At 65.3% G+C, this 10,238-nt stretch overlaps 2 protein-coding genes across 3 annotated transcripts in view; both read left to right on the top strand.

Annotated features, from left to right (window-relative positions):
* Positions 1-1,799: 1,799 nt before the first annotated feature.
* On the top strand, positions 1,800-9,557 carry SESN2 (sestrin 2). 2 transcript variants are annotated; one of them, XM_064172875.1, is made up of 10 exons: positions 1,800-1,907; positions 4,218-4,283; positions 5,056-5,253; positions 5,597-5,779; positions 6,008-6,217; positions 6,520-6,670; positions 6,849-6,964; positions 7,484-7,674; positions 8,083-8,227; positions 8,310-9,557. In XM_064172875.1, exons 1-10 carry the CDS (start codon positions 1,839-1,841, stop codon positions 8,394-8,396), a joined length of 1,416 nt encoding a protein of 471 aa, XP_064028945.1. In that variant the 5' UTR covers positions 1,800-1,838; the 3' UTR covers positions 8,397-9,557. The 2 variants fall into 2 exon arrangements, with proteins under 2 accessions (XP_064028945.1, XP_064028946.1); XM_064172876.1 differs by lacking the exons at positions 1,800-1,907; positions 4,218-4,283 and adding an exon at positions 4,660-4,907.
* Positions 9,558-10,058: 501 nt separating this feature from the next.
* The window catches only part of PHACTR4 (phosphatase and actin regulator 4), a 41,551-nt gene continuing 41,371 nt past the window's right edge, over positions 10,059-10,238 (top strand). Inside the window, exon 1 of the mRNA XM_064172870.1 lies at positions 10,059-10,161. The gene's annotated coding sequence lies outside the window, so the exon portion shown is untranslated. The remainder of the gene's footprint in view (positions 10,162-10,238) is intronic.

Raw genomic sequence — 10,238 nt, 5'->3', positions numbered from 1 at the left:
CCCAGAGCCCTAGCACGGTGGGGGTGGAAGGGACCTCTGGAGATGATCCAGGCCTGCTGAAGTCACCCATAGCAGCTGCCTAGGAGCACAATGCTCTGCAGAGGTGACTCCACAAGCTCTCTGGGCAGCCTGCTCCAGGCTCCGGCACCCTCGCAGGGGAGTTTCAGATTGGACATGAGGAATAATTTCTTCCCCAGAAGAGTGGCCAAGGCCCTGCCCAGGCTGCCCAGGGCAATGGTGGAGTCCCCATCCCTGGAGGGGCGTAGAAGATCTGTAGGTGTGATACTGAGGGCAGTGGTTTGGTGGTGCCCTGGCAGTGCCAGGGTAAGGGTTTGACTGGGAGATCCTTAAGGTCTCTTCTAACCGCACAACAATTCCCTTCACCTCACAAATGCTCCAGGCTTCCTTCTTCCAGCCCCCAAGGCTGGGAGCTGGTGAGTTTTCCTAAGGGATCCTGTCAGTGGGGGACTGTGGGGTGCACAGCCCTGGTGGCATTCCAGGTCCTTCATCCTTGGGCAGGAGTAGGGCACACCAGGACAGGAAATGCTCCAACCTCAGCGCTGCTGTGGTCTGCTGCAGGCACTCCCGGAGCAACCTGCACACATCTCTGCTGCTTCCCCGGGGGGCTGGGCTGGGGCAGCACTGAAAGAGCAGCCGAGGCCAGAGTTGTCCCCAGCCAACCCTGTGTGTGTGTCTGAGGTGCCCTTAAGCAATCAGCCCTGCCTCGCCGTGGGGCTCCCCTGCAGCTCGCTGCGGCATTTGTCCTGTCAGCGTCTGGCTGGTGAGGGCATTTCAGGCTCTGCCTGAGCCCCCTCCTGGCCCCGCTGCCCGGGGGGGCTCTGGAGCAGGGCTGGGAGTGCTGCTGTCCTCCAAGAAATGTTGCCTCTCCGTGCCAGCCTGCCTGGGTGGCACAGCCACAGCTGCACCAGGTTCTGAGGGAGAGGGGATGGAGTAGGTTTCCGATGCCTCCCAGTCCTCTGCTCCTTGTTCCTGTGCCCTTCCCGGGGCGCTGCAGCCTGTGAACAGCCTGGGCTATTTTTAGGGATGTTTTCCAAGCTCAGCTCTGCACTGAGGGGGGGTCTGGTGTGTGTGTGTCGGGGTGGCTCTAGTCACCCCGAGGTGGCTGTTTGCACTTGGTTCATCTGAGAAGAACAATCTGGAGGGTTGATTCTATCTGCTGCGAGGTGTGGGTGGTATCTGCTTCGAGGGCACCCAGCCCCATGCACCCCTAGGGCCAGAGGTGCTATTTCAGCCCCTCTCACCCCAGGGCTGTGGCTCTGTGTCAGGCACTGGGGCAGCTGGAGGGGGGGCTGGGGATGCAGCCAAGTACTTCATACAAAAATATCCCAACAGAAGATACCAAAGGCTGTTCCAGGAGGACATCTGTCCTGGAGCTGACAGGGATGGGCAGTGCCAGGGCACTGGGTGCAGAGCAGCGGCAGGAGCAGCTAAGCATAGCTGACTTGGGCCCTGCAAAGCACTCCCCGAAGAAGAGCAACACCCCATGTCCTGCCTGCTCCGCAGCCCAGGGTCAGCCGCTGGCTCAGGTTGCCCAGAGAGATCCCAGGTTAGCTTGCCCGGGGCTCTGAGCAGCCTGCTGGCTACCGGGGGCCGCGCACGGTTGGCACCGCAGGTCCCTTCGCACCCAGCCCAATGCCCAACCCGGAGCCTGACTCCAGCCGCCGCGGCCACGCCCTGCCGCTCGCTATTGGCTGCGGCTGCGCGCTCGCCCCGCCTCTGCAGCGCCATTGGCCAATGCGCCCGAGGGGCGTGCCCCGGCCCGCGTATGAGTGCGGCCGCGGGTCGGGCCGGGGGTGCCCGCGGGAGGGTCCTGGGCCATGCTGCCGCCCGCCTCGCCGTGCTGCCCCGGGGGGCTGCAGGAGTACCGCGCCTGCGGGGCCGGACAGGTAAGGGCTGGGCTCGGGGTTCCCCCTCCCGCCACCGCCCCGGCCTCTCTGTCCCCTGTCTGTGTCGCCTCTCCCCGGCACCGCTGTGTCTCCGCCTGGCTGTCGTTCTGCCCCGGCACGGCTGTGTCCCGCATCCCGTCCGTGTCTCCCACACTGGAACCGCTGTGTCCCGCGTCCTGCCCGTCCGTCACCCCGCCAGGACCGCTGCGTCTCCCTGCTCGTGTGCCCGTGCAGGACAGTCTGGGGGATGAAGAGTGCCAGTGCAGGTGTTGGCACCAGTGTCTGTCTGCCTGGGCCGAGACCTTCACACCCACTGTGGAAGCTTCTCGGTTGAGTTCCTGTGTGCGGGGTCTGCGGGGTTCTCCTCTTTCATGCCGGGAAGCTTCCGTAGGTGGTTAGGCTGAGGCCCGGTGGGATTCGCGGGTCCCTTTGCCCTGCCGCTGGCAGCTGGGTTTGCTTTCCAGCAGCTGGCTGGGCTGGGGCTGCTGGGGCCGTGCCAAGGAGGCCGCACTCGTGCGTCGGCTCCGTGCGACAGTGGGACTGAGCCCTGGCACTGCTCTCACCCACCTGATGCGGCCCTGGGGCAGCCTCCTGCCTGGGGTTCGGCAGGAGCATGGCTACGAGGGGCAAACTTGCTCTGCCAGCCTACCTGCGGTGGTGTTTGCTTAACCTCACTGCACTGGGAATGAGCTTCCAGCCCCTGACTAAGCACTGGCACCAGTACTGGGGGGCTTCCTGCTTGGCACACTCATCTTCCCGCTCCTGGGGGGTTATCTCCTTCCCCCTGCGTATCCCTTAAGACCTTCGTGTGCCTTGTGCCACTTGGGAGCAAGTTGTGTGGCTGGCACAGGTCAGGGCATTGCCTCCGTGCCTGTTTCCCCACCAGCAGAAGCAGGAGGTGATACGCTGTGGCGGTGGCACGGTGAGGGTTAATAGCAGCACCCCTGGGGATTGCATAATGCAGCAGGACCTTCAGAGGTCACCCTGAGCTGTCACCACAATCGGGTAGGCGAAATGGGCTCCCAGCTCCTCACTGCCATCGGGCCTGGCAGTCCTGTGCCCGCAGAGCCCTCTCCCAGGGAGCCTGCTGGAGCGCCGAAGAAGTTCCTGATCTGTGGAGTTTCTCACCAGACCGTGAGTCAGCACGAGCCAGCTCAGCACCTGGGCAGTGATGGCATGAGCCTGGCATGAACTTGCTCCTGCTGCCATCCACGGCATGAGCCTCCTGCTGTCACACAGGTCTCGTGTCCATGGTGACTCAGGGCACACAGCACTTGAGCCCCTGGCCGCGGGCACTGCTCACTCTGCCAGGGTGTCTGCAGGAGCCTGTGCTGCTTGGCACATGGAGGGTGCATGGCCACCCTGACAGCTGTTGCATGGTCACCTCGTGCTGTCCCGCTTGTCATGAGGGTGCCAGGCTGTGCCCACCACCTTGGGACTGATTTAGAAGCAGTTGGCAGAAGGGACCTGCTGTGCCCAGCTCCAGCTGTCTGGTATCTCTCTTGGTCAATCACAGAATTGTCCCTTTGAGAGCGTCCCGTCCAGCCATGCTCTGAGTGCCCAGCCTGGGGCTAAGCCATGCCCCTCAGCACCACAGCTCTGCCCCTCTGGACGCCTCCAGAGGTGGGCATTCAGCCACCTCCCTGGGCAGCCTGTGCCAGGCTTCAAGAACCCTTTCAGTGGAGAATTTTCTTCTGACGTCCAACCTAAACCTCCCCTGGTGCCACTTGAGGCCATTTCCTCTGCTGCCACTTGTACCTGGGGCTCAGCCCCTCACAGAACACCACAGAACAGATCCACTCTGAGCAGGGTGCTGTGGGCATCTCGAGGGGTCAGACCCTGCCTGCTCCCTAGGTGGGCGCATCCAGACCCCAGGCTCCCATCCTGCCTGCACAGTTGGTCCAGGGTGACCAAGCACAGCCTGGGCTTGAGGACAGGTCAGCCTCGTGGTGCCCGGCGTGGGGGTGCCCAGAACCCTGGTGACAATCTGACAGCAGCTGCTGCTCCCAGCGCCCACGTCCTGCAGAGCAGGGCTCCAGCTCTCCCGTGGAGGGGACGAGCTGGCAGCTGAGGGAATCTGCTGTGCCCTGCCCCCGGTGGAGCCTGTGCCCGCACCCCCCCGGGGTGTGCGTTTCGGCAGGTGCTGCCTGGCCTGAGTCAGGCTGCGGGGGCGAGGGCAGAGAGGCCCCTTGGGGTGGCTCCTGAGTCACCCCTTCCGGTGCCACCAGCGCCTTGTCTGCTCGGCAGTGGCTTTCTGCCCCCGCTGGCACTCGGTGCCTGCCGCTGAAGCCTCCACTTTTGCCTTCCTAGGACAGGGGGATCAAGGCCACCCAGCGGCTGGGGAAGGGTCCCAGTGCCTTCATCCCCCTGCGAGAGGTGAGTGATGAGGAGGGTCCTGAGTGGATGAGTCCCACGGTGCTGGGGGCTGCTCCCCGCCCTGGGTGGGTGAGGACCAAAGGGGCTGTGGAGGGAGGACCCCACTCCGACTGCCAGCACCCAGCTCCTGGGGGTGGGATGCCGAGAAGGGAGGGATGGGGAAAGGTCGCCCGGCCCAGGAGGGAGCACCGCGGGGGAGCAGCTCTGCTGTTGTACCCTGGACATTTCCTGCCCCACGTCCCTGCCCTGCCCGTGCCTCAGTTTCCCCACTCACCTGAACTCCCCTTCCCCTGCCCCTCCCAAGCAAACCCAGACCCTGCACTCCCCTGGGGCTCCCCGCACCAGGGGCTCCCCGCGCCCTATCTCGGCACCCAGTGGTGGTGTCCCAGATGGTTCTCCTGTGGCACCGATAGTGCCCTGCTTTCGTCACCGCCTGGGGAGGCCAAGCCCAATCTGCTCCCCAGTGCCCGCAGCAGCCAAACAAACAACCCAGCCTGGCACGGGCTGAGCTGCCAGGGCTGCGTGGGGTCCGACATGGAGCCCCCCCAGCCCCCCGAGAGCGGGCAGGCAGGCAGCGGGAGCGGCCGGCGGTGCCCATACCGGGCAGGGAGGAGGCTGCATGGGGTGAGCTGACGGCGTGGGGTGGGCGCTCCTGGGCCCCGCTGATCACCGGCGCACGGTGTGGGAGGTCTCCTAGGTTAGGGGGAGTTGCTGGGGAGAGCGGGGGGGGCCGCAGCAGGCAGCCCCTCACCGCCCTGCTGCCCCCCGGCAGATCCCGCAGCAGGGAGCGGAGGGCAGCCTGCGCCAGCTGCTGGTCGAGGCGCTGCTGTCGGCGGGCAGGGTGGACAGCGTCAGCATGGTGATGGGGCTGCACCCGCAGTACCTCAGCAGCTTCTGGAAGACTCAGCGCCTGCTGCTGCGCATGGACGGGCCCCTGCCCTACCACAAGCGCCACTACATCGCCATTATGGTGAGCAGGGGCCCTGAGGGGGCTCCCGGGGGGGGTGGGGGGTGGTCCCAGCACTTCCGATGGGTTTTTGCCCAGAGCCGAAGGAGGCTTTGGGGACCCCACAGATGGGTCCCCTTTGGCTTTGTAGTCCCAGAGGCCCTTGGGGTTGGTGCCCACCCAGAGTTCCCCACCACCCTTCCCATACAAGGCCTCTGGGGACCCACACTGGTGGAGGCTGGTGGGCAGAGACCCCTCTGAGAGTGGTGGATGGGAGGCAGGTCTCTGCCTTGGCTTCTCCAAGGGCCCACAGCAGGGCTGGGGGCCCAGCTGGTGCTGGGGGCTGACTGCCAGGCTCCCCCCGCAGGCAGCAGCTCGGCACCAGTGCACCTACCTGGTGAGTCTGCACACGGAGGAGTTCCTGCAGGTGGGGGGCAACCCAGCCTGGCTGCAGGGCCTGCACTGTGCCCCCCCAAAACTGAGGAACCTCAACGAGATCAACAAGCTGCTGGCACACAGGCCCTGGCTCATCACCAAGGAGCACATCGAGGTGAGAGCTGCTGCTGCCAGCACAGCCCCCCTGAAGCACTCTGGGGGTGGAGGTGCTCGACCCCAGAGTCACACCCCACTGGTCTAACCCCTTCAGGACTGGGCTGTCCCTGCAGGGGTGACATCCCCGATGGCTGGGGGGACACACCCCCAGCACACTCCCGACCCCAGCCCTGGGCCCTGGGGGGTGTGTGGGGCACAGCACAGTGAACAGGGGGGTCCCTTGCAGGCTCTGCTGAAGCCAGGAGAGGACAGCTGGTCGCTGGCGGAGCTGGTGCAGGCCCTGGTGCTCCTCACCCACTACCACTCGCTGGCATCCTTTGTCTTCGGCTGTGGCATCAGCCCCAAGGAGGAGCAGGATGGGGGGCAGGGCTGCCAGCCCCCCTCGCCCCACAGCAAAGGCAGCCCTGCCTCTGACGACAGCATGGAGGGCTCTGGGGTAAGGGGGCAGCGAGGGTGGGAAGCTGGGAACTGCACCCAGAGCTCTCGTGAGAGCAGCAGGACAGGGCCTGGGGCTTCCAGGGGCTGCTCAGATGCTGGGGTACAGCCCAGGGCTGTGCTGTGGCTTCTTCTGTAGGCCCGGGGGCAGGCACTGGAGCAGCCCTGGGGGCTGGGCAGCACAAAGCCAGTTGCAGGAGTGCCAGCAGAGCTGAGAGTGGCTCTGTGCTGCTCTGTGCTCACAGCTCCTCCACAGCCTTGATCAGCATGGGGCAGGGCTGAGTGTGGCTTCTGCTTGGCCAGGGCAGAGATGCCATGCAGGAGGTGGAGGTGCTGATGGAGAGGATGAAGCTGCTGCAGGAGAGCCAGCTGGAGGAGGAGGGCATCACACAGGAGGAGCTGGAGACACGCTTTGAGCTGGAGAAGACAGAGAGCTTGCTGGTTGCTCCCTCAGGTGAGGGGCACAGGGGGTGCCCATGGCTGAGCAGGGGGTCCTCAAGGGCTGAGGGAGGCAGAGAAGATGGCAAGGAGCCAGCCCGTGCCCAGGGAAGGCAAGATTGAGCCCCAGCTGTGGGCTGGCTGTGCCCAGGGCCAGGCTGTGCTGCTGATGGTGTCTGTGGTGGTATCCCCAGAGGTGGCAGAGCAGTGCCCAGGCTCCAGTGTCCTCTGCTTCGTGGAGGACCCTGAGTTCGGCTACAAGGACTTCACACGCAGGGGTCAGCAGGCCCCCCCCACCTTCCGGGCACAGGTGGGTGCTGGGGGCCCCGGGCGGGGGGTGCCAGGGGCTGGGTGCCATGGGTCCTGCTGGTCTGGCTGGTGGAGTGCTGTGGGCAGGATGGGTTGCAGAGGGAGAAGGGCTGGGAAGGGCTGGGGTCAGGCTGGAGGTGCCACAGAGTCGTGGAACTATTTAGGTTGGAAGAGATCAGACAGTCCAGGCACCAACCCAGTGCTGGCACTGCCAGGGCACCACCTACCCATGGTCCTCAGCACCACATCTCCATGGCCTGGAAACCACTGCCAGGGACGAGGCCTCCACTGCAGCCCTGGGCAGCCTGGGCCAGGCCTGGACAACCCTTCTGGGGCAGAAATTGCTCCTCGTGGCCAACTGGAACCTGCCCTGGGGCAGCCTGAGGCCAGTGCCAGCCTGAGCAGGGCACCGAAGTGCCAGGAGCTGGGGGTTGGACGTAAGCATGCTGGGGAGCGCCCATCTTGTGTGCCCGGCTTTGAGGGCACCCCACAGCTCTGCTCCAGCTGCTCTGCTCCTCAGGACTACACCTGGGAGGACCACGGCTACTCCCTGATCAACCGCCTGTACCCCGAGGTGGGGCAGCTGCTGGACGAGAAGTTCCAGGTGGTCTACAACCTGACCTACCACACCCTGGCCTCGCTGCGCGGGGTGGACACCTCCGTGCTGCGCAGAGCCATCTGGAACTACGTCCACTGCGTCTTTGGCATTCGGTGCGTGCCCTGCCCTGCCCTGCCCTGCCCTGCCGCCGCTGCCCGCCCTGCCCTGCCTGCCCTGCCGCCGCTGCCCGCCCTGCCCTGCCTGCCCTCCCCGCCCGCCCTGCCCTGCCTGCCCTCCCCGCCCGCCCTGCCCTGCCCTGCCCTGCCGCCGCTGCCCGCCCTGCCCTGCCTGCCCTCCCCGCCCGCCCTGCCCTCCCCTGCCCTGCCGCCGCTGCCCACCCTGCCCTGCCTGCCCTGCCCTCTCCTCCCCTGCCCTGCCCCCGCTGCCCTCCCTGCCGGCTCCAGGCGCCTGGGCTTGCTGCGACGGCTCGGACTGGGCACGGCACTGCTGCTGGGGAGGTTCTTCTTGGCCCTGCAAGGGCCTTGGGGAGCGCCTGGGGTAAGGCTCCCTGCTCCCCCCAGCTACGACGACTACGACTACGGGGAGGTGAACCAGCTGCTGGAGCGCAGCTTGAAGGTCTACATCAAGACTGTGGCTTGCTACCCGGAGAAGACCACCAGGAGGACCTACACCCAGTTCTGGAGACACTTCAAGCACTCAGAGAAGGTACTGCCCCGTCGCCCGCCCTGCGGGCAGGACGTGGGGGTGCTAAGCCCCTCCGTGCCCTCATCCTGCTCTCCATCGGCAGGTCCATGTCAACTTGCTGCTGCTGGAGGCTCGGATGCAGGCAGCTCTGCTCTATGCCCTGAGAGCTGTCACCCGCTACATGACCTGACCAGACCCTGCTCCCTCCTCCTCCTCCTCCTGCCCCGTGGCTGGGGGAGAGGCCAGGAGGGAGCTGGCACCTTGAAGACTTCGTTGGAATCTTGCCTGCCCCATTCCGGGGCCTGGAGCTGTGGGAGGAAGCTTGGGGCCTCCCTGCCCCTCCCAGGAGAGGGTGCCCCTCCCAGGAGTGGGAACCCCTCAAGAAGCTGTCAGTGTTGGGGACCTCCAGAGTGCTGTCTTGGGCCTGGCAGGGCACCACTGCTCCCTGTCTGCCTTGGGATTAGCCCAGACAAAGCCAGGCTGAGGTGCCCGTGGGTGCTGCCCTCACCATGCACTGCTGGTGTCACACCTCTGTGCCATGTCCTGGCACCAAGATTGCCAGCACTGAGGACCCTCCTTGGGTACTGTGGGCCTTGTCCCTGCTTCTTGTGCTGCAGCAGATGTAGCTGCCAGGGTGGTGCCCTGGAACACTCCACCCACCTCATGCCCAGGGAAGGCAGCACAGAGGTGGTGGGAAAGGTCTGGGCAGCCTTGGTGCCACTTTCCTTGGAGCTGAAACTCCCATGCTGGGGTCTGTGTGGTTGGGGAGGAGGCTGTGACTTCATCCTGCCCTGGCCAGGGGCTTTCTGCTGCCTTCAGTGCCTGCTGTGACATGAGGATGTCCCCTCCGTGGACCCCAGCCCTGCAGTGGGGGTGGTGAAGCTGCAGGAGGGCTCTGGGACTTGAGGTGCCCTTGAGCTGGGCAGGGAGGGGTCACAGCCCCTGTGCTTGGTGCCTGCCTTTGCCTCGTGTTCACCCCCTGGCCCATCTCTGCCTCCTCAGCTTGCTGGGCTGGGGCGTGGAGCTGCCTGCAGCTGCCCTGCTGCCTGTTCTGAGGGTGGCAGGGTGGGATGTGGGGGCACCTGTGGCTTCCCCCAGCTGTGCCAGAGCACTTCCAGCAGTGCAGGTCGCTGGAAGGTGCCTGGCAGGGAGAGCCTCCCCCAGCTCCCAGCCCTGCCCCAGGAGCGTCAGCTGCCAGGAGGCCACTGCTGGCCTCTGCGCCAACCACGGCTCCAGCTAAATTCTTTCTGTGGGGTCTGGGGGCACTTCCGTGGCGCCTGTGTGGGCGTGGCAGCATGGCTGTGACTGCTGTGGCTCTCGTTTGGACAAATAAAGTTCTTTCAGGGTTTTTTCCCCTGTTTTTTTCCTCCTTTCCTCACCAAGGCAGCAGCTGCAGGGCACAGGTTCCCTCTCCCCTTGCCCACCCCCAGGGGCTGATCCTGCCGGTTGCAGGTATGGGTGGAGGTATTTCATGCCCCCTAGATGGGGCTACTGCCCATACCCTCATCTGGGCTGTCCAAGGGGGCAAAGGGGGGCCCTGTGTCAGTCCCCATTTGCTCGGGGAGGGGTTGGGGGTGGAGTCCCCAAGGAAGCGTTCAATGAAAACCCCCAGAGATGGCACTTGGGGCTGGGGTTCGGGGCTGGGTTTGGCAGTTCTGGGTTGGTGGCTGGGGCCAGCTGATCCCAGAGGGCTCCTCCAGCTTTCCCGATTCCGAACGGGCTCAGTGGAGCAGGCAGGGGCTGAAGCAGCACTCCCCAGCCTCGTGCTCTGGAGCCCAGCGCCTATCGCGCTGCGGGCAGGAGCTGCTGGCAGCTGCTGATAAGATCCCCGAGGAGGAGCTGACTTGATCCACTCCTGCCCTGCAGGCTGAGGAACCATCACCATGTGGTGGAGAAGCAGCAAGGAGCTGGATCCTGGCTCGAGGACTGTCTGCATCCTCCAGCCCTGCAGGCAGGTAGGATGCAGGGTGCTGAGTGGGACTGGGGGCAGTGAGGCTGGGTGGGCTCCCACCAGGCATCAGCTGGGGCTGAG

This window comes from Pogoniulus pusillus, chromosome 37 (genome assembly GCF_015220805.1).
Source record: "Pogoniulus pusillus isolate bPogPus1 chromosome 37, bPogPus1.pri, whole genome shotgun sequence".
NCBI classification, from domain to species: domain Eukaryota; kingdom Metazoa; phylum Chordata; class Aves; order Piciformes; family Lybiidae; genus Pogoniulus; species Pogoniulus pusillus.
Note: the sequence above shows the minus strand (reverse complement) of the source record. Positions and strands in the feature narration are given on the sequence as shown.

What these genes read in the sequence shown, in the direction of transcription:
- SESN2 (XM_064172875.1), top strand. Translation starts at nt 1,839, where the DNA reads ATGCTGCCGCCCGCCTCGCCGTGCTGCCCCGGGGGGCTGCAGGAGTAC. An exon ending in GCGCCTGCGGGGCCGGACAG is followed by an intron (nt 1,908 to 4,217) that starts GTAAGGGCTGGG and finishes TTGCCTTCCTAG; the next exon opens with GACAGGGGGATCAAGGCCAC. An exon ending in ACAGCATGGAGGGCTCTGGG is followed by an intron (nt 6,218 to 6,519) that starts GTAAGGGGGCAG and finishes CTGCTTGGCCAG; the next exon opens with GGCAGAGATGCCATGCAGGA.